Source organism: Physcomitrium patens, chromosome 1 (genome assembly GCF_059467195.1).
Source record: "Physcomitrium patens ecotype Gransden chromosome 1, ASM5946719v1, whole genome shotgun sequence".
Taxonomy (NCBI): domain Eukaryota; kingdom Viridiplantae; phylum Streptophyta; class Bryopsida; order Funariales; family Funariaceae; genus Physcomitrium; species Physcomitrium patens.
This window is the reverse complement of record NC_143410.1, coordinates 25,584,424-25,605,520: the sequence shown is the minus strand read 5'-3', so window position 1 is coordinate 25,605,520 and position 21,097 is coordinate 25,584,424. Positions and strand designations below refer to the sequence as shown.

Below are 21,097 nucleotides of genomic sequence, written 5' to 3'. Positions count from 1 at the left end.
TCACCTCCCTCCCCCCGCTCTCCCCACCTCGACAATATGCCCCCCCTCCCACCCATCTCCAAAAGTGCAAAAGTTCAAAAAAAAATAAAAAATAAAAATAACAAATGCAAAACCCAACCCCTCATTACAGGCCGAATCTTAATTATTCAATATCTACACACACACACACACACACACACACACATATATATATATATATATATATATATCTAGACATATACTGATATGCACATTCTTTCTGGGACAACCAGCATGATCTGAGAGACCATCGCTTTGTTGCACCCAGTGCAGGGCGCAAGACTCTGCTTGAAACTGGGGATTGGCCGCAATCCTTCTGGCGAAACTGACCTGGGAGTTGTCGAGTGCCAGAAACAAATGGCGAATTGCCACTTTGCTGATGGTGCGATGTAGAGTTCATGGATTGTCACATGAGTTCTAACTGCTGCGTTGCTTGTGTTTATTTTGTTACTTTGATAGTTTCGGTGACGAGCACTGGTTTCATGTCAATAAATAGAACTGTTCAGTATAAATGAGATTATCAAGGATTTTCATGTGAGTGATCTACCACAAGTAAGAAACTCTTCAGGGATTTTTTTTTTTTTTAATCCCCTGAATTTTTTTATGAGGCACAAGTGTAGCAATTCTACTTTGCGCACCTTCCTACTGCTTGCAAGCAGTGAATGAATTCAATTTCCAGTTTATACCAAAATTGTAAAGATTCTTGTACACTACTCTTTCATATTCATGCATCGATCGTTGTATTACTCTGCATTTCTATTAATAAGTTCTGTATTGTTATTAAAAGAATCACATATATGCAAGTTTTTAAATTGAAAATATCATTTTGATTGTTTTTTTTTTAATAAAACTAAATAAATCTTTTTATATGATGATTTTTGAGATTAACTGAGTAAACTATAAAGCCTCATGTTTCAAAACTTCATGTTGGACAATTCATGTAGAATTTGTTGAAATCATGCAAAGGGTTTATGCGCATGTTTCACTAGTAATTAAGATTGATTAAGTAGTTCAAATTGAAACAAAAACTAATACAAAAGAATCCTTTTTAAATTGTTCAACTGTAATCATATTTTAACTGTGTAAATATCCATATATATATATATATATATATATACATATACACAAAATGCAATAATATAAGGTAATGATATATGCCATATTTCCTTTTGGGTTTTATGTAACAAAAAAGCACACATCTAAACAATAAATCCATGATTTAGTAGAAAAGTGAATATGGATAAAAATTACTTGGTGCTGTTCATGTAAACCTCCAATTTTCAACCATTAAATTTATGCTAAATGAAAGAATCACCAGTTCATATCTTTTTTTCTGGTCTACCAAGGTAAAATCCTCTGCAAGGAAATTTCAAAGAATTATGAGTTGGCTTTCATGTATCTGCTTTGAGACATAAAACCATTCAGTTGGACTTTGGTGAGATTGATTAATAAACATGAGGGGTCACGCTAAGACTAAAAGCAAAAAAAAATTAAAAAAATCCTTGAATCATTGATATGAAAATTAAAATAGATGAATCATTTTTAATTTTTTAAAAAATGATACTATTGATATCACAATTAGATGATAATGATGATTATTATTTTTTCTTATTTTTATTATTAATATTATATAATCTAAGAAGATGCTAGAAGGAGCCACCCTTTTCATAATTAATAATAGAATTACTACAAAAACCCACTTGGCAAAAAAAATCCAATTTTTAAAACTTTTTCTACCTATTTTCTTATTCAAGAATTGCTTGATGAGGTCCCAAGTTGTGAAAAATGCCTTAGACAAAAGATTTCTATTATTCTCTAAAAACCCACATGGAAATGTGTGACCCATTGCTTGGCAAGCACATACGTTTGCATCCTTGTCACCATGAATGTGTGTATTTCCTTTGAGGATGGACTTAAGATAGTAGATGGGCATAATGCAATCCACGTCACAAAGGAAGAAGGGGAAGGAGAGAATTTGTCGAGGGGCGGTGTGAAAAGGGCAACTGAGAAATAGGATACTCCCTCAGAAGATGCCATCCTCACTTCAGACCTCATTCATCCAATATTAAACCTTCATCCATCCAATATACATCCATCCGTAAGATGATTCATTACAAAATCGAGGTATGTCCCAAAATAATTCATCCATTCATGTATTCATTCATCCACCTTGGTGTCATGTCTGTCCGCCATGCACAGAGGGGCCATGTTCTCAACTTCAGTGAAGTGAAGTGCTCCTTCCTGGACAGCATAACACTTTGCCACGCTGGATTCCATGACGAAATGGGCAGTACCACCGCTATTGTTATTGTTTAATGGAAAATAAGGCATCCTCTGTATTGGTTCACAAGTACAAGACTAGGATCTTTCTTTAAAACCATTGATGCAATTTAAAAATGTGCCCACGTTAAATAGATATGCCACATCTTTTGGACTTCTCACAGCCATTAAGATTTCTTGCTACATTAAGATGCCACGTAAAGCTACCCTCATAGCTGAATGCTTTTGCGAAACTCATGAATGTGATTCAGGCACTCAAGGAAGCATATACTTAAACTTTTCCACGTATGTAAGGTATCAGTGAATAAGCTATTAGTGTTATTCCACCTCCTCATGCCAAAAACCACAATCCACATTCTTGAGGACTGTAGCTCAAATCCTGCTTCAATTCTTCCATTTCTCTGGATTGATACTTAGAGTTGGGTTCGATGTTCAACAAGCCGTGGCACCGACACTTCTCGTCAATTACAGGTCTTCAATACCATCACAATCAACAATTAACAGTAGAAGGTTTGCCACAGACAAATGGAATTATTGGAGGGCCTGAAAGATTTACAATGAGAAAAATGAGCGCTGGGAAGAGGTAGCATTGATCTAGGCAACAACACCAGTTGTATCAGCCTTGAACGAACACTTTGATTAAATCGCTTTTAACACACCACAGCAACTACACTGTATACTTCAGTTTCTGTGTAAGGTGGTAATTGGGCTAAAAGTCGGTGTCACTACCATCTTAAGGGACACTTGCGTTTAAAGCAAAGCAAATCAAAATCATACCTTACATGTAGTGACTTCTGATTACCTTTCCAGACAAGCTGTGTCTAAGAAACCACCTAAAGTGAGGTGCCTTCTCTGCAAATCTACAGGGGAAAAAATATCATATGACTGCACCTTTCCTCATTATCACCTAAAAGTCAGTGAGGCTTGTGGGCAGCGCAGTTGGTAAGCGCAACCTATGCACTTAATTTTACAGCAACAACTGAAATAATCACTGTCGCTTTGTTGGTCATGTTAAAGATGCCTTGTAAGTATCCACAATCTGTTGGTCTAGTGAGTGATAAAATGGCATTTTCTTCAGTCGCTTTGGATCCAGGTCCAAAAAGGCAACCTGATTGAGTGACGAAACATTAGTAAACATGCAATAGAATGTGCAGTTTCACAGATTAAACATGCTTACTAAAGTCATACTTTACTTACCTTGAAAATGTATTGCTGGCCAGTGGTTGGACATGCCACGATAGGAGCAGATGGTACAGGAAATGCTTTCCCTTGTCTGTTATGCAATGGCCGTAAAGTAAGCATGAGACCACAATCTTTGGCAGTCCCTGCAATTAAGAAGTTTCGAACCACACAGCAACTTTGTTCCCAAGTCAAAGATTTGATCCATTCCTTGTCTCTGTTCTTCAGTTCACCCTCAGCCTCCAAAGCTAAATTGTCAATTCGGGTAAAACAAGACCCATTAATGGATTTCCCATTTTCAGACGAGGTGGATACTGCCTCAGAGCTGTCATCTGCGTCTGATGAGCACACAACGAACACTCGACTGAGGTTAAGAACATTAATAGTTGGGTTATGATAGTTAGGCTATAAAGCCCTACGCATTGGTTTGATTTTTCTGCTTCATTCTTAGTGTTATGTTATATAATCCTCAGAATACCGCATTAGCCGCACCAAGTTGCCTGGTTTCAAAGAGGAAAATAAGAGCACTTTCTTTGCACAATCTTTACTGGTTAAGTGAAGAAAAACTAATCCTGTAGCAGTTTATTCCGTCGAAGGATCCCAAAACATTGAGGATGACAAAATCTGACTCTAGTCTTTGAGCTGCCCAACAACGTCCACAATCGCAACTAATACAAGAAACTTGGTACAGCAGAAAGAACCGTAACTGACCAGCATTGTCGGCCATCTCCATAAACTTGTCGTACGCCAATATTGCACCCTCAATGTCATATGTATCTAGTTTCTGCACTCTTAGCAGCTGATCCAGAGCTTTACTCTTGTTCAGTGCACTTGCCACCAGTCGTTGGAACACCGATACACGTTCACCCTCCGGAGCTACTGACACAGCTGCAAGTTTCTCCTCCAGAGAGGAAACTTCTTCATCAATGGATTGCCCATCTGCAGGGGCTCCAAAAACTTGTTCTCCTTCCAAGAAAACTCGGACATTATTCTGAGGTGTCTCGAACAGATCAACTAAAGCCTTGATGATCCTTTCGTCAGATCCCGAGAAAAGGTCCAGAGGTGAGTACTTGCTAATCGCCTTTGCCTGTTCATACGCACGCAGATAAGACCGAGAAAGAAATTAGCATAAAAAACCAATCCTAGAAATTTCGTCGGCTTATGTTCCGCAGAGGCTGACAAAGTCATACTTATACGATATTCGGCGCACAAAACCATGATTCTTACACGCAACAAGGTGAAATTACATTTTGGATCCCACTTACCACTAATACTATGAAATTATAAGAAAAAACTATAATCCATTTTTACACATAGCATGCGCTTTCACTTCCGACTCCATATAGTCAAAAATCAATCTTTAGATAGAAGGGTTTAATAAGGGACATTTAAGCACGTTAACGATGTACGCATATGGATAGAATCACAAGAGTCAGACCTTGCCCTGTTGAAGCTTCAGGTGCTGGAGCATTGTAAAACGTGGCACATGCCGTTTCACATTATTCTTATCAGAAATAGTTGCTGCTGTTGGCAAAAATCCCCACTTTGGCTACAAAACCCATAAACACTATCTTTTGTTCAGTAAACAGTATCACAATCGTGAAGATAAACATTGAAGAAAGAACGTTTCAATTTGTTGATAGATAACAGTTATAAGTGTCCTCTACTGAGCATATCTAGCAATCATGAGGTATATGCGCTAAGACTGTCGAGCGTCCTATTGTGCGACAATCACATTAAAAATCAAACTCTAGTTCACATCACCTTGAGTTCGACAGTGATAGTTTGTGGCAAATCCCTCGCACTGCCTGTCAAAAAAAATAGTATGGAGAATTTCAGATAAAGTAGAACCATACGAACCAGCCAAATTCAGTTCAAGTCTTTATTCAACAGATATAAACAATCGTAAATAGCAATATTTCGTACAAGAAAACGTAAAAACATCACAAGTATCATTGTACATGAAAGGAGTAGTCTAGCTACTTCAGAGATGTTTACTTCTCAAATCAACAGAATCCACAATCAAATAATGACTTGACTTGCAAGCGACAACCTAATTACTTTAAGTTTACGTACTTCGCAAGGCGGGAAAAGAGGAATGATCTGCAATCATAAGAGCAAGACCTCCCGTCATATCCATCTGGGCATCCTTCCGCCTCCATTCCGGTTGATTGGCATTAACTTCTTTGGAAACGGCCTCCAGGAATCCCGTTGTAAGGAAAACCAACATCTGCAGGACAGCCATCCAGCGTACTCAGAATCATATGCAGCACAACTTGTTGTTCCAGATTCGTATTGTTTTCCACAAGGATTATCCTACTTTGACACCACTCATTTAACTACCTCAAAAGAACGTAAATTACATTAAAGCTACATATTTCTCAATTTGACAAGATCAAAGAGCATGCTTTCATAATTACTTTCCTCACAGTACTAAAAGGTGATCAGAAGATACGTACCCCGGCATCGATGTGATCTTTTCCCAGTAAAGGCTGCATGATTTCACAAGCATAAGCATGTGCCAGGGCTGCAGATGTTGTCGCCTCACACATGCTTGGCCACTCTCTCCACAACTTTATTTCATGCTCAGTTAAAACCGGCTTCGCATCCTTCTTCACTTGATTCTGGGTTCCATTATCAATTAACCCACTAGGATTTCTGGAAGCTTTGCGTATGCGCAGAACTCTCCCAACCTGCCAGCACCATTCATCAAATATGGTTTCTAGGCTTCGCCACATCAACTGAAGGCGAAAACAACCCTAGCTTGTGATTGAACTCCTTCATACAACTATATTCCCCGCCTGAGGTCAGATAATCGCCAAAACATGCATAAATGAGCATAAACCACCAGAATACAGTAAGCGCCTCATGAACTTGTACACATCCGGACTTTCAGCCAGCATAGCTGGCTAAGGAACCTGTTTTAACACGGAAAAGAAGAAAGAGCTCTTACAAATGAAGGTTTTTCGCCATCGTAAGCCAGCACGATATTAGCAGCGCCTTCACCTCTGTAAGACCAGTCTTCCGCATCCTCTTCACACAACTTCATTCCTCTCACAACCTGGAAGTGAGGCTTGTCCGCACTATCGGTTCCGACGAAACCGTTCTCAGAGCCAGTATTTGAAATGGACACCATCCCTGTAAACTCTTCCAGTGACTAAATTCGCTCTATTGCTATTTCCTTCCTAAACATGTACTTGTACTCAAAATTCACATCTGCCGTTCGTCGATACAGGAGCTTATACCTAAGAAATACAGGATAGAGAAGACAGCCAAAAAACGATACGATGAATCTTCGACTAAATCGTGACTCCAAAATCTCAACTACGTCAAAATCCTGCCTTCAGCTATCTCAAGTGTGACACGTCTCGTAATGAATCAACATCGGTCGTGTCTCCCCCTTCCCATTTCAAACTCCCCTCTTAAATGGACCGTCGTTAAGTTGTGTCCAAGTTTAGCCACACAAACCTATAAGTGCTTCACAGACATTCTGAGTTTCCAACCGACTGTCTATGCTCCCCGCACAGCTAAAACAACTATTGAAAAGAGAATACTGAACAAAAGTTCAACTTAGAAAAACTGTACCCATCCAACGGCAAACTATGAAATGAAGATCCCAAGAGTTCAGAGTACAACAGAAAAGAGAAAAACAAAAATAACAAGTGAATGCTCTCCTGTGTTATCAACTGCCGGCAACCTTTCGAGAAACCAAGGACAGAATGTGGAATAATAAGAAAAATACTCTCACTGACAACCTCCAACCATAGCCAGGAGCATTAGAAGATACAAAGATTCACTCTCTGAACATGTCAATAATTGATCCCAAGCAAAGAACCCTGGATGACAACTTTACGCATGCCCTGAAATGCCCCGGGTGTAACACTCCCCAAAAAAACCCCATTTCAACGCCACGAGTGCCGAAATTAAGCTCAAAGGGTATCAAGTCAATCCGGGCGGGTAAACTTGTACTAGGAATAGACACGAGCCCGGCTGGCGCGCGAGAAAATCGGTACCACAAAGGAACAGATGGGGTCAAATTCTGTTAATAAATGATCAATAAATGATCTCGTTGCGCCAGTCGGACAGAAGGGCCCGATGCGACATTGAATAGGCAAGGGTCAAGCCATCGACGAGCGTCAAACCACCCAGGATTCCGTCGTCAACTCGACACAGATGCCTCGGATTGCGAATCTCGTTGAATCCCGGGTGGAGCGAGGCGGTGCGTCTGGGCAAGGTTGTCTTTGCCAATTCTTCCGGCCTTCGTTTAATTTATAAGAATCCACAAAGTGAACACGGGGCTCAATAAGGCAACACATCGCCAGGTCTCCACTGGATGCTTGCAGCAAGTCCTCGTCAAACACGAGCCCTACAGGCTCCATGGAAAGCTGGCTGTGGCGTGAAAATCCTCGCACCGCCTCGGCACTCGCAAAAGAAACACACACACACAACACGATCCATGAGGATGATATTCGCTCGTGTTTCTTGGATGATATTCGTTAGTGGACGCATTCCGTTCGTCGAAGAGACAAGCCCCCGAGGGAATGGGAGGCAGGAGTGGAATAATGGGCACACGGCGAGGAAGTCAAAGGCCTAAAAGTCAAGGAGTGAATTTCGGGGAAGGTGAGCATCGAACTTTGAAAGAATGTGTGCATCGTTTGAGGGGGAGTGTGGGGAATAGCCTCACTTGCTCGATGTCATAGTTCCCTTCATTCCATTCAGCAAAGTTGTGTGGATTTGTGTGGAACTAAACAGTTCCAAATTGTATGGAAATATAGTGATTAGTATGTGCAAAATTTTGGAATTTTGTGGAGCAGGTGACATGATTTATTAGTTTTATTTATTTTTTTATTTTTTTGGGTTAAATGTGATGATGTTATTTGGCCTGGAACATGGATTTTATCTTGAATGGCAGAATAAAATGTAAGAGAATTTTCTGAGTGTGTTGGAAATCAAGTTCATCACATGAAGTGTGTGAGTGTGAGTGTGTATGTATGTATGTATGTATTTGGTGTTTCAAATAACAAGTATCTGAAATCTTCCTCTCTTTTCATGCTCTTGTAAATTTGCACAAAAACACATTAGCCGATGTAGCTCACCTCATGTATACGTTCATCACTATATACAAGGTACTTCATTTTATTTAGTAGTTATTGTACATTAAAAAATTTAATACAAAATAGAGTGATAATGTAAATACATACAACCCATTTCACTGTCATGCATTTAAATTCTCTTTCATATCCCACAAATCATTCTTTAAACAAATTTGTCTACAAACATTTCTTCCAGAATAGGTCCAATTTTCACCTTTACTGTAACAACCTCCAAATGCACATGAATTTGGCTACTGAAAAGTTTGTTAACCATACAAGGTTAAATTTTAAGATTTTGACTTTGTTCGAAATTTTTAATTTCATCTTGTTTATTTCTTTATTTATTTATTTATTTATTTGTTTATTTATAAATCAAGTTTATTAAAATTTTACTTTTCTGATTTTTACTTGAATGCCTAATTCTTCAAAAACAAAATTGTCAATTTGAGTTACTAATACTAGATCTTGTTAACTTGATTAAATATTGGTTTTTGAAGCTTTCTTACTGAAAGGAACACACATGAAATTCTTAAATTAAATACTACACCAATAAATTACACCATGAGAATTTGAACTAATTCTGAATTATTCTATGATGTAGTTGAAAAGAAAAAGAATCATACCTTTTCTTCATATCATTAATGTCTACTAACCAGTCAATTTCTGGTTTTAGAAATTAAATAAAAAATATCATCATTTTTAATAAATATATAACTTTTTAAAATTCTTTACACATATATACATATTAATACATTCATTTATACGTATATATAGATATGTATGTACACTTACTCGCATGTGTAGATAATTTTTTATTATTTTTAATTCTATAATATTTTTAACATGTTTTAATCAATAAACAAATATTTTATGTATGTAGTTATAATTGATATAAAATAATACCAACTAGTCTTGCATATTTGGATGTATTATAAGTTTGTTTAATTATATTGTGTCAATTAATAGTCATTTATTGGTTGTATCTTATATATATATATATATATATATATATAAAATAATTAAAAATTTATTTGTGTAATTTTTTATGAAGAATGTTAAATAGACCCAGACATTTACTATTTCAACTTACCTATGATGAAAAATATGATAATCATGATGAAAGTGGTTGGTTTTCATTGGTTTTGGCAATGAATTTAGAGATTTTTATTTTTTATTTTTTATTTTTTTGATGGTTAGGATGGGTGGGTCAATTTAGTAAAAGTTTGGATTAATTTAACATTCCTCCTTAAAACATTCCCTCTAGAATTAGAGCCAATTTTTTGTTTGGATACTATGTTTTAGCAATGGAAACCTAAATATTAATAGAGAATATAGTAATTAATTTTTATAGAGGTTTGCTTTTTTAAAAAAATATTAAATTTCTAAAAACACATAAATAATAAGTAAAATTTCATATATTGCTTACAAAGATGACAATACAAAATGTAGGTAAAAGCTATAGTGTGTGGCTCTTGGAATCAATACTGAGTGTTGAGTATCTATATTTATTTATTGAGACACTTAAATAAGGCACAAATTGGCTAACAATGGTGAAAGAATCCATAGATGAATGGAAGCATGAAGAGATATCTTTTGAATATCTTTTGGATGGATGCACATAAAAAATCCCATTGTCTTAGTAAATAAGATATTGTATTAGTATTTGAGTTAATCATTTGTCAATTGTTTTAAAGAGAAATAATAAATATATATATATATATATATATATATATATACTGTTAATATTATACTTGATTGCCTTTAAAAACACTATGATCTTTTAACACTAAGAACAAGTTATGCAGAAGTCTTAAGTCATACAAAGACCTCACCAATTTATGGTCAAAGAAATTTAAATATTGTATCTACCTTACTTTTATCTACTTCCAAATCATAATGCCACCTCTAATTGAATGCCATAAACTCGCATTCTAATTTTCATGTTATTATTTTAATGCTCACTGTACTTCCATAATCATTACTTGGCAATATAAAAGAAGTTTAGAACAAGTGCTTCAAAAGACACTTTAAAATCTTGTAGATTGTTCTTAATTTTTATCATTCTAAATTTGATCAAGTTCAACTGTGGCATATTTCAGGTGAAAAACATGCAAAATTCAAATAAGTATCTAAGAAAAATTTATCAGAGCTGAAGATTTTTTTATTTTCTCAAGAAATGCCTACAAAAAGAAAGGGCACTCTATAATCTTCCCAACTGAATATTTTGGAAAGTTTATACATGATCAAACCATTTCACGAATTTGAAAATAAAAAAAAAATCAAAAAATATTTAAACTTGATATTAGAATAAAGTGTAAAATTCTAACGTTATACTGGCATAGAATTTGTTACTATATGTTACCTTCAAGCATTTAAAGAATCTGTTCATCGAACGAATGCGTTCATTGACGGAGTTTGTACGTAAATGAATGAACGTATCGATGGAGTACTTTCATCGACCTGCTTCATTACTTGTAAGAATCTGATACAGTTCAAGCACAGGAACGATCACTCTAGCTGTAACGGTGACTCACCGACTGATGACTCCAACCGAAGAGAGATCATCATGAAGCAAGGCCTTGAACGTTCCACTCTTGCTCTCCCTGGCTCATGCTCTCTCATTAATTTTGTCCCGCACATTGCCTCCTTCTTGCTCACCGTCGACGAGGAATACTTGGGTGATTTTCGCTCTCCGCTAAGAATTTCTACTCGGAGGTTTCGCTGTCATATCGTCAAGTTCTGAGAGGAATTTTCCACAAGTAACCAGCGCTGGATAAGGTGTGTGATCGATCATGTCACAAGTGTTCCGCCTAGAATGGAAGAATGCTTTGGATAGTAACATTGCTTTCGCTTGTTTAGTGGATTCATTATGATGTAAAGAAGCAAAATCCAGGAGTAGTGCGCAAGGGAAAAGGTTCAAGAAGACGAAGCGAAAGTTTCACGTTGTTGATGGTTTGTTTGTTGCTGCTGTTACCATTTTGGTGCGCGTTTAGGACGTGCGCTGAGGTTAGGGTTCCAGATGGAGCAAAATGTAGGCCTAGTTATATGATAGTTAATCAACTTCTTGCATGTTTAAATAATCTCTGCATTTTTATTTTATTAATTTATTAATTTTCCTCGTGGAAATTGGACTAGTATGTTCAAGTTGAAGGAAAATGTGTTCAGAAATTTCATGCACTGCAGTTAAATTGTTGCTGTTTGGCTCGACGGAAAACCTTCGCTTCGTTTCCTCGTTCGCAACGTTCACATCGGGTAGTCGTCTCCTAAGGTTTACATTGTTCTCATTATTTTGCTGGGGATGCTTAGCTCATGTATTTTGTTTGTACTATTGTTGATTCTTTGAAATCATGTAGTGAGCGGATTTGTTTTTGTCTCTTCAGACTTGTCCATTTTTCTTGTAAATTAAGTTAGTTGAGAGCCCGATCTTGTATAACAGCTAGTCTTCGCTTCTGCTTCTGGGCGTGAACCAATAGAAGCACACAGAGAATCATTTCCTCTCAACCTTGTCCTGGGAATGCGTAAGTCGATGCCTAACAGTTTTATAGTAGTCCCTCTAGAGTGACGGTTCATTCACAATGCCATACAAGCATGCATGCCTATAATTATATGCAGATGCACTTCCAGGGATCTCCAAATATGGCTGAGAAGCGTGTCAAGTTGATAAGCTCTGACAACGATGAGTTCGAAGTCGATGAGGCTGTGGCGTTCGAGTCTGAAACTCTGAGGAACATGATTCAGGATACAGGGACAAACGTCCCCATCTCTATACCAAATGTATCGAGCGATATCTTGGCGAAGGTACTTGAGTATTGCTCGTATCATGCCGAGACCATGGAGACACATGATGATAAGCCACCTATTACCGATGCCCAGATCAGAGAGTGGGATGCAGATTTCGTGGATGTTCATCCGGCAACTTTGTATAGTCTGATACTGGTATGAAATATCTCTCCAGTCTAAATGTTTACAGTTTCTATGTCTACTGTTGATGCGCTTCATATTTATGAAGTTGTTCGTGTGGTAGATTAGAACTGGCAGTGTTCTTTTTAAAATTCGACTTGATCAATGTTGGTTCTATTCGGCTTGTTGGACTGGTGATTGAAAAGTTAGATATCCATTGATCGTGCAGTGCAGGTTGTTACTGTCTTGATTTGAGCATTGGTGCTGTTCAATCTTCATGTGTACTTTCAAACATCGTATAATGCTAATCTACATCGTGATCAGGCGGCAAACTACTTGAACATCAAGAACTTGCTGGACCTGATCTGCCAGGCAGTTGCGAACAACATCAGGGGTAAGACCGCTGTAGAGATTCGGAAAATACTCCACATCCAGGACGATTTTACTTATGAGGAGGAAATGGAAATCCGAAGAGAAACTAAGTGGGCGTTCGATTAAACTTTCGGATTGTCAGAAGTATACAGCCTGTTTTGGAGCAATGCGAAATTGTAAGTCACGGTGTCCATGCCCATGTGTCCAGATGACTGCTCGGGGAACGTTTTGAGTCTGAGATCAATTTGTAAAGAATGTGAGGAAAATCTGTATAGGAGTCTCATTCTCCTTCGGCTGCAAGCTCTTTGCTGAAGATGTTTGTTTGAACCTTGTGAAAATAATTTTGAGTACAGTGTCACGTATGTGAACCCTGCATCAAATTGATGCCAACTGTGACGAATCAAATTCATAGGTGCGGTACTTAGACACCACACCGTCTACTTTGGTTCGACTCGTGCGCTAATCAATTCTTCGATGTTGTTCAGGTTCCCTCTACTTATCTCACATGATTGGTTCTCTCCTGTTACCACCACGTGGTGGCTATTTTAATGTTGCCGTCCTGCAGTGTTTGCTTGAAATGAGAGAGGACTTCTTTTCTTTCATCATATTGATAGTCAACTGCGGCGGAAATATTTTTCAGAGCTCATTCACATGCTCCTCCAGGATCCAAATCTGCAAAGAAGTTGGTTTCTGAAGGTCCAACACGTACATCAATTTGATATAGATCTTCGCCTCTTCAGAATCGGTACCCCTGAATGTCTTTAAAATCTCTTCCACCTGCACGATTCAAACAAGCCTCTCCTGATGAACTTAGCCGGGAGTTTTCTTGACATAAAACAAGCTCCTATGGAAACTATATCGCACATCGCGGTGGTTTTACAAGGGCTTGAGCACACCCATGAAACTTGAGATTAGAATCAACTGTAAATAGTCTAACGATCTAAATACTACTCCCTGTACTATCAATTTTCTGTCTAACTCTGGATGGACCTGAACGAGCACACATTGTTCATAATCAACTAATCATACAGACCTAATAACCATCCTCTGTTTTCATATTCCCATTTCTTAAATTCCAATGCAACAGGTAGCAAAGGATGCGGATATTTATGGCGGAGCATCAAAATGAAGAGATGAAGAAGTCCCTTCGACATCAACACTACCCGGATTTGAATGACCTCCAAATCGTAGTAGGGGTCGCTTGACTCCCAAGAACCGACCACGGCATCCGTATGTCGTTCTGGGGCCTCCTATTTTCAAAGGAAATTTCCAAATTAGACAAAAAGAAGCTTCTGCTTCTTTGGCGACAAATAACATAAATTTTAAAATACTATATATGTATGTGTTGTGATGAAGGATGATTGTGTTGACATGAGAAAAAGAGAAAGGGAAAACGAAAAGACTTGTCAGAGCTAAGACTGGAACCAGTAAACAAACTCTACTGTGCCCTTCACGCTCATTTCTACTCTATCCTCTCCTCTCCTCTGGTGTGTGAGTAAGTGAATTAGTCAGTCAGTCTGAGTGAGTGAGTGAGTGAGTTGTACCTGCCTGCCTGTCCAAGTGGTGCCTTGGTCAAGCTCTCTTCTTCTTCTCCCCTTCCTTTTTATTCTAAGTTAGCTTAGTCAGCTTTCTCCCTGTGTTACACCCTTCCTCACTCCCTTCCTCCCTCTGTAATGTGATCTTATCTGTTATTATCATTGACTTTCTGTGTATGTATGAGTGTGTGTTGGTGTGTGTCTGTCCAGGCTGGCCAACACTTGCACAAAAGAACCCATTAGCCAAACTGAACTAAATTGACTGGGGCTCTGTCCTGTCCTGTCCTGCCCACCCCCACCACCATCATTCACATCCATCCAGTAGCATGGTGTTCGTCTACAAACAAACTATAAAAATGTCCCCCATTCTTCTCACACTCCCTTCCCTGAAAGCTTGCATTGCAGTTGTTAGTGGGCACATTAGCAGAAGAAGATGAACTATTCACCTCAATCATCATAAATACATGCTAAAATGCTAAATGCTCTTTGTCAGCTTGCAACACAAATGAGAAGATGAGATTGTTTACTTCTCTTTGTATACACTTGCTCTATGTCTCAAACTTCTCCATCCCCATCCAATTCCACACCAATCCTAGGGTACAAGTTCTTGTAGCAAAAGGGTTTGTGTGAGGTGAGGCATGAGAAATTAAAATATGACAAAAGGGAATAAAAGAAGAAGAAAATATCATTACAATTTTTTTTTTTGCAAATACAGCCAAATCTTACAGTAAAAGTCATAGTAAATGCCTGGTTCGCTAATTTTATTATTCTTATTGTTATTGAAATATGGAAATGTAGTTCTGTGAACCCTCCTGAATCATCCTTAGTAAAATTTTACTAATAATCGTTATCAAATGGGCTGATGAAGGGCAAGAAAAATTAAAAACCTAAAACGAGAAGGGAATGGGAAATAAATGAGAGCCCGTGGGGAAGGGGGCGGTGCCCAATCTCCCCTCAGCTTAGCTGTCTTCTCGCAGCGGCCCCGACGACTCGGCAAGCGAGCGAGAGAGAGAGAGTCCCCAACACGACGCCTGGACGAAGCAGATGTTCTTGGGCAAGTCTCGCATCCAACGCGCTGCCCCACTGCCGCTCCTGCCACTTCCGTCGACTGGCCCATCTGCCTGACTGCACGCCAGTCCAAGTCTCGCAGATAATGGTGCCCTGACGCCCCTGTTCGAGTTTTGGTTCCTGTGGAAGCGCACAGTGTGGCGGTGCCGCTGCCGTCCGTGTTAGGAGGGTGCGAGACGATACAAGGTTAGGCTCCTGCTGTAGTTTGCGACTGTGCGGCGGATTTCTGTGTCTGGTGGTGTGCTTTCGGAGTTTGCAGGGGTTGTGCATGTCTGGACGAGCTCAATTGCGGGTTGTTGGGAGTGATTTCAGGTTGTGGTGGAGGCGAGGGTGTGTATGTCGATTTAGTGTGTGTGTGTGTGTGTGTGTGTGTGTGCGTGTTTATGTATTTGTATTGTTTGTCGTTGATTGAATATTACTCGTTATTCAATTTTAGGATTTTTCCTACTTCTTGTTTCGTCGTCTTTCAGGATTCTTGGCTAAAGGAAGAGGTAGTGATCCATATGTGGAGTTGGTGATGACCTAGGTTTTCAGGATTTTGTGTTCATTTCAGGGATAGCGAATTGGTGCAGTTCGTTGCTTTGCTAGTAGTCTTTGCATGTGAGCGGTCTTATTCTTTATGTATAACGTGAATTTGAATCCTTTGACATGTTAAATGTAGGGTTTGAAACTTCAAAGGAAGTCTTGGAAGTGATATTTTACACGTAGGGCTTGGGAATGGCTTCTCACGTATTGGAATATTATATTATATTTTATTTTTTCTCGCCATTCTAGGAAGTTTTTAGTGAATGTCTTTTATAAGAAGTTCGAGTATATTTAGCCCTGTTTGAGCAGAATTGACTGAAGCAGGAAGAAGTGACAAAGATTAGATCTGAAGTGCACTTTCTTGACATGATTTTCGGTTGTCTTATTAATTTGCCGAAAGTAGATGTTTCCAAGGAACTCCAGTTTTTACTCATAGTGCACCACTATTGCCTTGCCTGATGAATGCACGCTTTCTTTCGATAACACACACACACATACACATATATACACAGAAATAATTGAAGGTAGTTCTCTAGCGTTTGAGCATTCGCTACACGCGTTGCAGATTCAGATTCAGATGAGCGTCTTTCTTTCTCTTCATGTACTTTGCTGTATTAGGTCACGGGCTCCCTGTCTTTGTGTCGGCTTTCCAGTTTAAATTATAAGTTATATCACTTGTGGTGGAACCTACCTTAACTACCTGCTACTTCTCTTCACTCACTTCTTTTCACTATGTTTATCTCTCATATTCTAAATTGTTGTACATTCTTCAATTTGCAGTTGCCTACGTAAGTATTGGCACGGTGATGGCAGACGCTTTTGTCGAAGTGTAGATTCCTGCGAATGTCGGGAGCTACCCTGGTTTTCCCGTAGTTTGAGTGTACTATCAGAATTTGGGGATAACTTCATGTAGTCTTTCTGTCCAAGCACTCCTGTGGCAACACCTGCGGAATTTTTCAAATGGTCCCCTTCGATTCTGGAGAGCGTATGGTCTGTCCTGGAAATGGACGTGGGTATCTGCAGAGCGATCAGTTCCTCCACAATCTAGTACTCATTTTGAGTTGAAGGAGTTCATAAATACAGTGTCTAAATAAAGGAGCTTGACAGTGCAGAAGGATGCAGATTGGACATGGTAGTTTTAAATTATGGTCAAATAGGGGCTACATTAGAAAGTTTCGGAGTTCGCTTTGGATAGAAGGCGATGCCATAGGGGTACGTAAATCCACATCAATTACGGTTTAACGGAGGTATTTATTGAGCAGATGGTCCACTTAAGTAAACTCGATCTCTATCTTCAAGAATATCAAACTTTGGTCTACCCTTTCACCTTCAGCCTATTCAATTCTTGAGCTCTGTGACTCGGTTGCTGGATACGGTCTGTGGAAAAGCTCCTTCGTAAGAGGAATATTTGTAGGTGATAGCAACTCGTATGCTGGTGGCGAATAGGTTAAAGAGTGTAGCTTTTCAACGTGGGAAGGTACACTAATGTATAGAGAAGAGAGGAGGTTGGGTGATGCCCCTAACTGGTTCAGCCGTGGATGTGCTTGGTGTTACGACCTTGGTTCTGGTCCTCCTGCTCATTTGTGCAGGTATAGGATGTATTGCTTACGTCCTGTACTTTCGGGCCCGGATTCAGAAGGATCGTCTACCAGCACTACAGGTTCACACCTTCGGCTTGTCCACTTATCAATGATATATTACTCATGCTTTCAGATTTTTTTTTTTTTTTTTTTTTTTTTTTTTTTAAATTTGCTCGAGGACTAGTTCCTACAATGTGGCTTTATTCGAACCATAATTGCAACCTTCAAAGCAATTGAGTTTTTATTGTATTGTCCACTTTCTTTTTTATGTGAAGTTGATCACAGCATTGAGCTATGTTATTGCGTATTATATTACTTGATGCGTTTAGTTTAGGGACAGTCAAGATTGATGATTTATCTCTTTTTGTATACTTTCAGGACTTCAATTCGTTATGGATAGTCCGAATCATTCTCATAGCATTGGCGATTCTGTGGAGTCTAGTCGAGCTGTTACGCCTCCCTTTACTTCGGCGACCGAATTGGCTCTTTCACTCTCTGAGCTTCCGCTGGCAGGCCAACCTTTGTCGGTTCCATATTCTCTCTTCTCTAGGTTTTCTGGAGCCGTGCTTCTTCCTTACTGCACTCTTTCTGGTACATGGTTCTCTACGCAAGGCACCGTTCACACCTCGAAAATCCTGGAACGGCAAAGTCGTGGCTCTCATTCTTATGTGCTGCCTTCCAGTGTTCCTGTTTCAACTTTTCTTCGTTGTCATTAGCCCCAGGATTGAGTTCAAGGAAGGCACTGGCTATATTCTAGAGAATGAGGGTTACGGTGGTAAAGTCCCGTATTACTTTACCCAAGCATTTGAGAAGGTAATAATGGATGCCAAGGAAGTTGCCATGTGCCGTTACCCTCTTTGGAGCACTCTTGTTCTAGCTGGTTTCGGTATACTTTACTCGGCTTACTTTCTCCTACTCGGCTGGAGGATGGTTGGGGTGGTCATCAACAGATATCTTCAGAGGAGATTGTATGGCCTTCTTGGAGCACTGTTGCTACTGCTTCCTCTACATGTGATGTTTCTTGGACTATCAGTTCTCTCCAAGCCTACTCACCTACCATTCGAGTTGCTGAGTTTCTTTGGGTTCATCATGGTTTTGCTTTGTAGCACAATTGGTGAAGGTATCCTTGTGATCCGGCCCATTGCGGATGCACTTGCAGTTACGTGGGTTATGTATACTCCGTCTGAATCAGGTCGGGACTCTGATGTTCCCGGAGAAGGTGCTGTGTCGGTTTCCATGTCAGTATTTGGGAGTGACGACGACGAAGTCTCACTGTTTGGCAACCCAAGATTATTTCCTAAAGGTCAACCTCGTGCTGCCGACATTCAGGATAACGAGCATTCCTCTGCAAGGAGTTTCGGAAGGCCGTTGGATCATATCGGGAATTTCAATAATCATAATGAAACATCTTTCTTTAATCCTGACTCACCTGCACTTCCTGGTAAACCATTGATTTCTCATCACCAACCCCGGAACCCCGCATTCTACCCCTTCTTGTAGAGAATGCTCACCCCTCATTGAGAGCAGTTAAAATCTGCCCAATGTTGAGCTTTCTGCTTCTAATGCGAGACGCTTAAGGCTCTATCATTTCATCAAGTGGAAATGTGGGCACTGGAACTCTGTAGAGTAAATGTCATAGGGAAGACAGAGGTGTTAGACCTCCAGTTGCTTCATGTTGTTACTGAAACCTTATTCAAAGAAAGCAGAGTATTTGGATGCATTCGACATCAAGTTTCTCTCGTGTCCAGCTCTTTTGCACGGTGACTTCTCAGCAACTATTCACCTTTTGACCTTGTCTGAGTTTTCATGAATTCCGATGCACATGGAATTTGTTTTAATTGGCAACCTTTTGTCCAGTGTATCTGTCGCGAGTTATGAATTTCTTCTATTGATAAGAATCCGCGTACAATCGAAAGTAGGATTCCTTTTTGTCCGAGAATTCTCATTTGTACAGAACTTCAAATCTCCTTCTGATGAGGAAAATTTTAAATTTCTGCCCGAGCTCTTGCTGGAATTGTATGATTCACAAGCATTATTGTAATGATATTTTAGATAAAATTACTTCCACAAAAATTCTCAAACTTGTCATCTCCCCGTTATGGCTCACGTGTGCCCTAAGTTTCACTACTGTAGGTGGGTCTTGAAGTTTTTCCGTAACACCACTAGAATCATGGACACTAGGCTCGATAAGTAATTGTGTTCATAAGACAATCAAAAAGACGTTCCTATTGATTCTTCTTGATAAGTTTGTAATCAAGTTAAGTGTATATTTGGCCAATGTCAATGGTTTTTATATGTGCTTGTATATTTTTAAAATAATGTTTTATTACATGCAAACACATAGAGATGTGCAATTAAAAAAAATATAAAAGCATCAATCTCATGATAAATTGAATATTTTTAAAAGTATTTTTATAATATTTTGGTTTAATCAACTTTTTGAAACATATATATATATATATATATATATATATATGTGTGTGCGTGTGTGTGTGTGTGTGTGTGTGTGCATGTTTACTATACAATATAAGTAATAATTAACACCTTATTATATTAAATAAGTTTCTTTCATGATATGTATTTATTTATTTATTTATTTATCTATTTATCTATTTATACACAAATACATGCTAATATCTATACAATGATCAATTTTAAATTCATCTTGATATGAATTGTAATTGAAAAAAATATGACATATTAAATTTATACTAATAATCACATAATTTTGATGTATTTATCAAAAGATCTATTAGTAATGATATAATTGACACAAATTTATGTTTAAATTAAATAGATTTGTCTTCCAGATATTTCTATAAATGAAAAATCCCTATTCTATAAGACAAAATAGGAGGCATCAAAGAAAGAAAGTAATTTTAAATAATAATAATAATTTTTAAAAAAAATCTTGAAAGAACTAAAAAACCAATGAAAGCTTCAATATAGAATTCACCTCAAAATGTATCAAGCCTGTGGAAGAGAAAGAAGTTACACCATGATTTTAAAAAAGAACATTAAATATATCAAGCATTACTCTAAAAGACATAAGATTTGTATGAAATTGCCTTCTTCTAGTTTTAATAAGAGACATATTCATTATAAACAAAATAAAATGTGATAAAACCGAGTATACGTTGTAATTGAAGAGAACCTTTGCTCTTTTGTAGAGGGACTAATTGTTAGGGACATACTTCTTAGAACCTTCTAGAGACAAGTTTCTAAAACCTTCTAGAAGCAAGTCTCTAGAACCTTCTAGAAACTTCCTAGTTGGTAGAAGTTGCTTGAGAAGCTTCCTAATTAAGAGTATATATTGGAATCGAGGCTGAAAAGTTCTTCAATCTCGACAACACATCTCTTGGAGCTCTAGCTCACCTCTTTGGTGTTGTTCTTGTATTCATCTGATTAATCTAGTTCTTACCGGTTCTTCTTGAATTTCTTGTTAGATCTCGAGTCTGTATTTCTGTGTCTGTGACAGTTTGTCGAGACTTCACTCACCTCAGATATCAGAGCTAGTTTCTTCCTCGTTAGAGTGTGGATTACCCCT

General features: G+C 38.4%; 3 protein-coding genes across 15 annotated transcripts; 2 read left to right on the top strand and 1 right to left on the bottom strand.

Moving 5' to 3' along the window:
* Positions 1-2,849: 2,849 nt before the first annotated feature.
* On the bottom strand, positions 2,850-7,679 carry LOC112287501 (inositol-pentakisphosphate 2-kinase). Its single transcript, XM_024530548.3, has 8 exons — positions 6,431-7,679; positions 5,937-6,170; positions 5,554-5,707; positions 5,242-5,285; positions 4,916-5,026; positions 4,189-4,564; positions 3,496-3,815; positions 2,850-3,406 (listed from the first exon to the last, which is right to left on the bottom strand). The coding sequence occupies exons 1-8, from the start codon at positions 6,611-6,613 to the stop codon at positions 3,305-3,307; spliced, it is 1,524 nt and encodes a 507-aa protein (XP_024386316.1). The 5' UTR covers positions 6,614-7,679; the 3' UTR covers positions 2,850-3,304.
* A 3,383-nt stretch (positions 7,680-11,062) lies between these two features.
* Positions 11,063-14,554, top strand: LOC112281671 (SKP1-like protein 1A). Of its 12 annotated transcripts, XR_016505708.1 has the most exons (6): positions 11,063-11,348; positions 11,754-11,822; positions 12,183-12,506; positions 12,795-13,018; positions 13,328-13,587; positions 13,930-14,554. XR_016505708.1 is itself a non-coding variant. In XM_024518502.3 (4 exons), exons 3-4 carry the CDS (start codon positions 12,207-12,209, stop codon positions 12,966-12,968), a joined length of 474 nt encoding a protein of 157 aa, XP_024374270.1. In that variant the 5' UTR covers positions 11,064-11,348; positions 11,754-11,822; positions 12,195-12,206; the 3' UTR covers positions 12,969-13,289. The 12 variants fall into 12 exon arrangements, 2 of the variants coding, with proteins under 2 accessions (XP_024374270.1, XP_073393935.1); XR_012218713.2 differs by lacking the exon at positions 13,328-13,587; XR_016505707.1 differs by lacking the exon at positions 13,328-13,587 and having other exon boundaries at positions 11,754-11,838.
* A 757-nt stretch (positions 14,555-15,311) lies between these two features.
* Positions 15,312-19,281, top strand: LOC112289816 (uncharacterized). 2 transcript variants are annotated; one of them, XM_024535441.3, is made up of 3 exons: positions 15,312-15,631; positions 16,751-17,630; positions 17,929-19,281. In XM_024535441.3, exons 2-3 carry the CDS (start codon positions 17,484-17,486, stop codon positions 19,048-19,050), a joined length of 1,269 nt encoding a protein of 422 aa, XP_024391209.1. In that variant the 5' UTR covers positions 15,312-15,631; positions 16,751-17,483; the 3' UTR covers positions 19,051-19,281. The 2 variants fall into 2 exon arrangements, with proteins under 2 accessions (XP_024391209.1, XP_090110756.1); XM_090254630.1 differs by having other exon boundaries at positions 15,312-15,757.
* Positions 19,282-21,097: the final 1,816 nt, after the last annotated feature.

What these genes read in the sequence shown, in the direction of transcription:
- LOC112287501 (XM_024530548.3), bottom strand. Translation starts at nt 6,613, where the DNA reads ATGGTGTCCATTTCAAATACTGGCTCTGAGAACGGTTTCGTCGGAACC. An exon ending in GGAGATGGCCGACAATGCTG is followed by an intron (nt 3,816 to 4,188) that starts GTCAGTTACGGT and finishes TGTGCTCATCAG; the next exon opens with ACGCAGATGACAGCTCTGAG. An exon ending in GCCAGCAATACATTTTCAAG is followed by an intron (nt 3,407 to 3,495) that starts GTAAGTAAAGTA and finishes TCACTCAATCAG; the next exon opens with GTTGCCTTTTTGGACCTGGA.
- LOC112281671 (XM_073537834.2), top strand. Translation starts at nt 12,183, where the DNA reads ATGCACTTCCAGGGATCTCCAAATATGGCTGAGAAGCGTGTCAAGTTG. An exon ending in CTTTGTATAGTCTGATACTG is followed by an intron (nt 12,507 to 12,794) that starts GTATGAAATATC and finishes CATCGTGATCAG; the next exon opens with GCGGCAAACTACTTGAACAT.
- LOC112289816 (XM_024535441.3), top strand. Translation starts at nt 17,484, where the DNA reads ATGCCCCTAACTGGTTCAGCCGTGGATGTGCTTGGTGTTACGACCTTG. An exon ending in ATCGTCTACCAGCACTACAG is followed by an intron (nt 17,631 to 17,928) that starts GTTCACACCTTC and finishes GTATACTTTCAG; the next exon opens with GACTTCAATTCGTTATGGAT.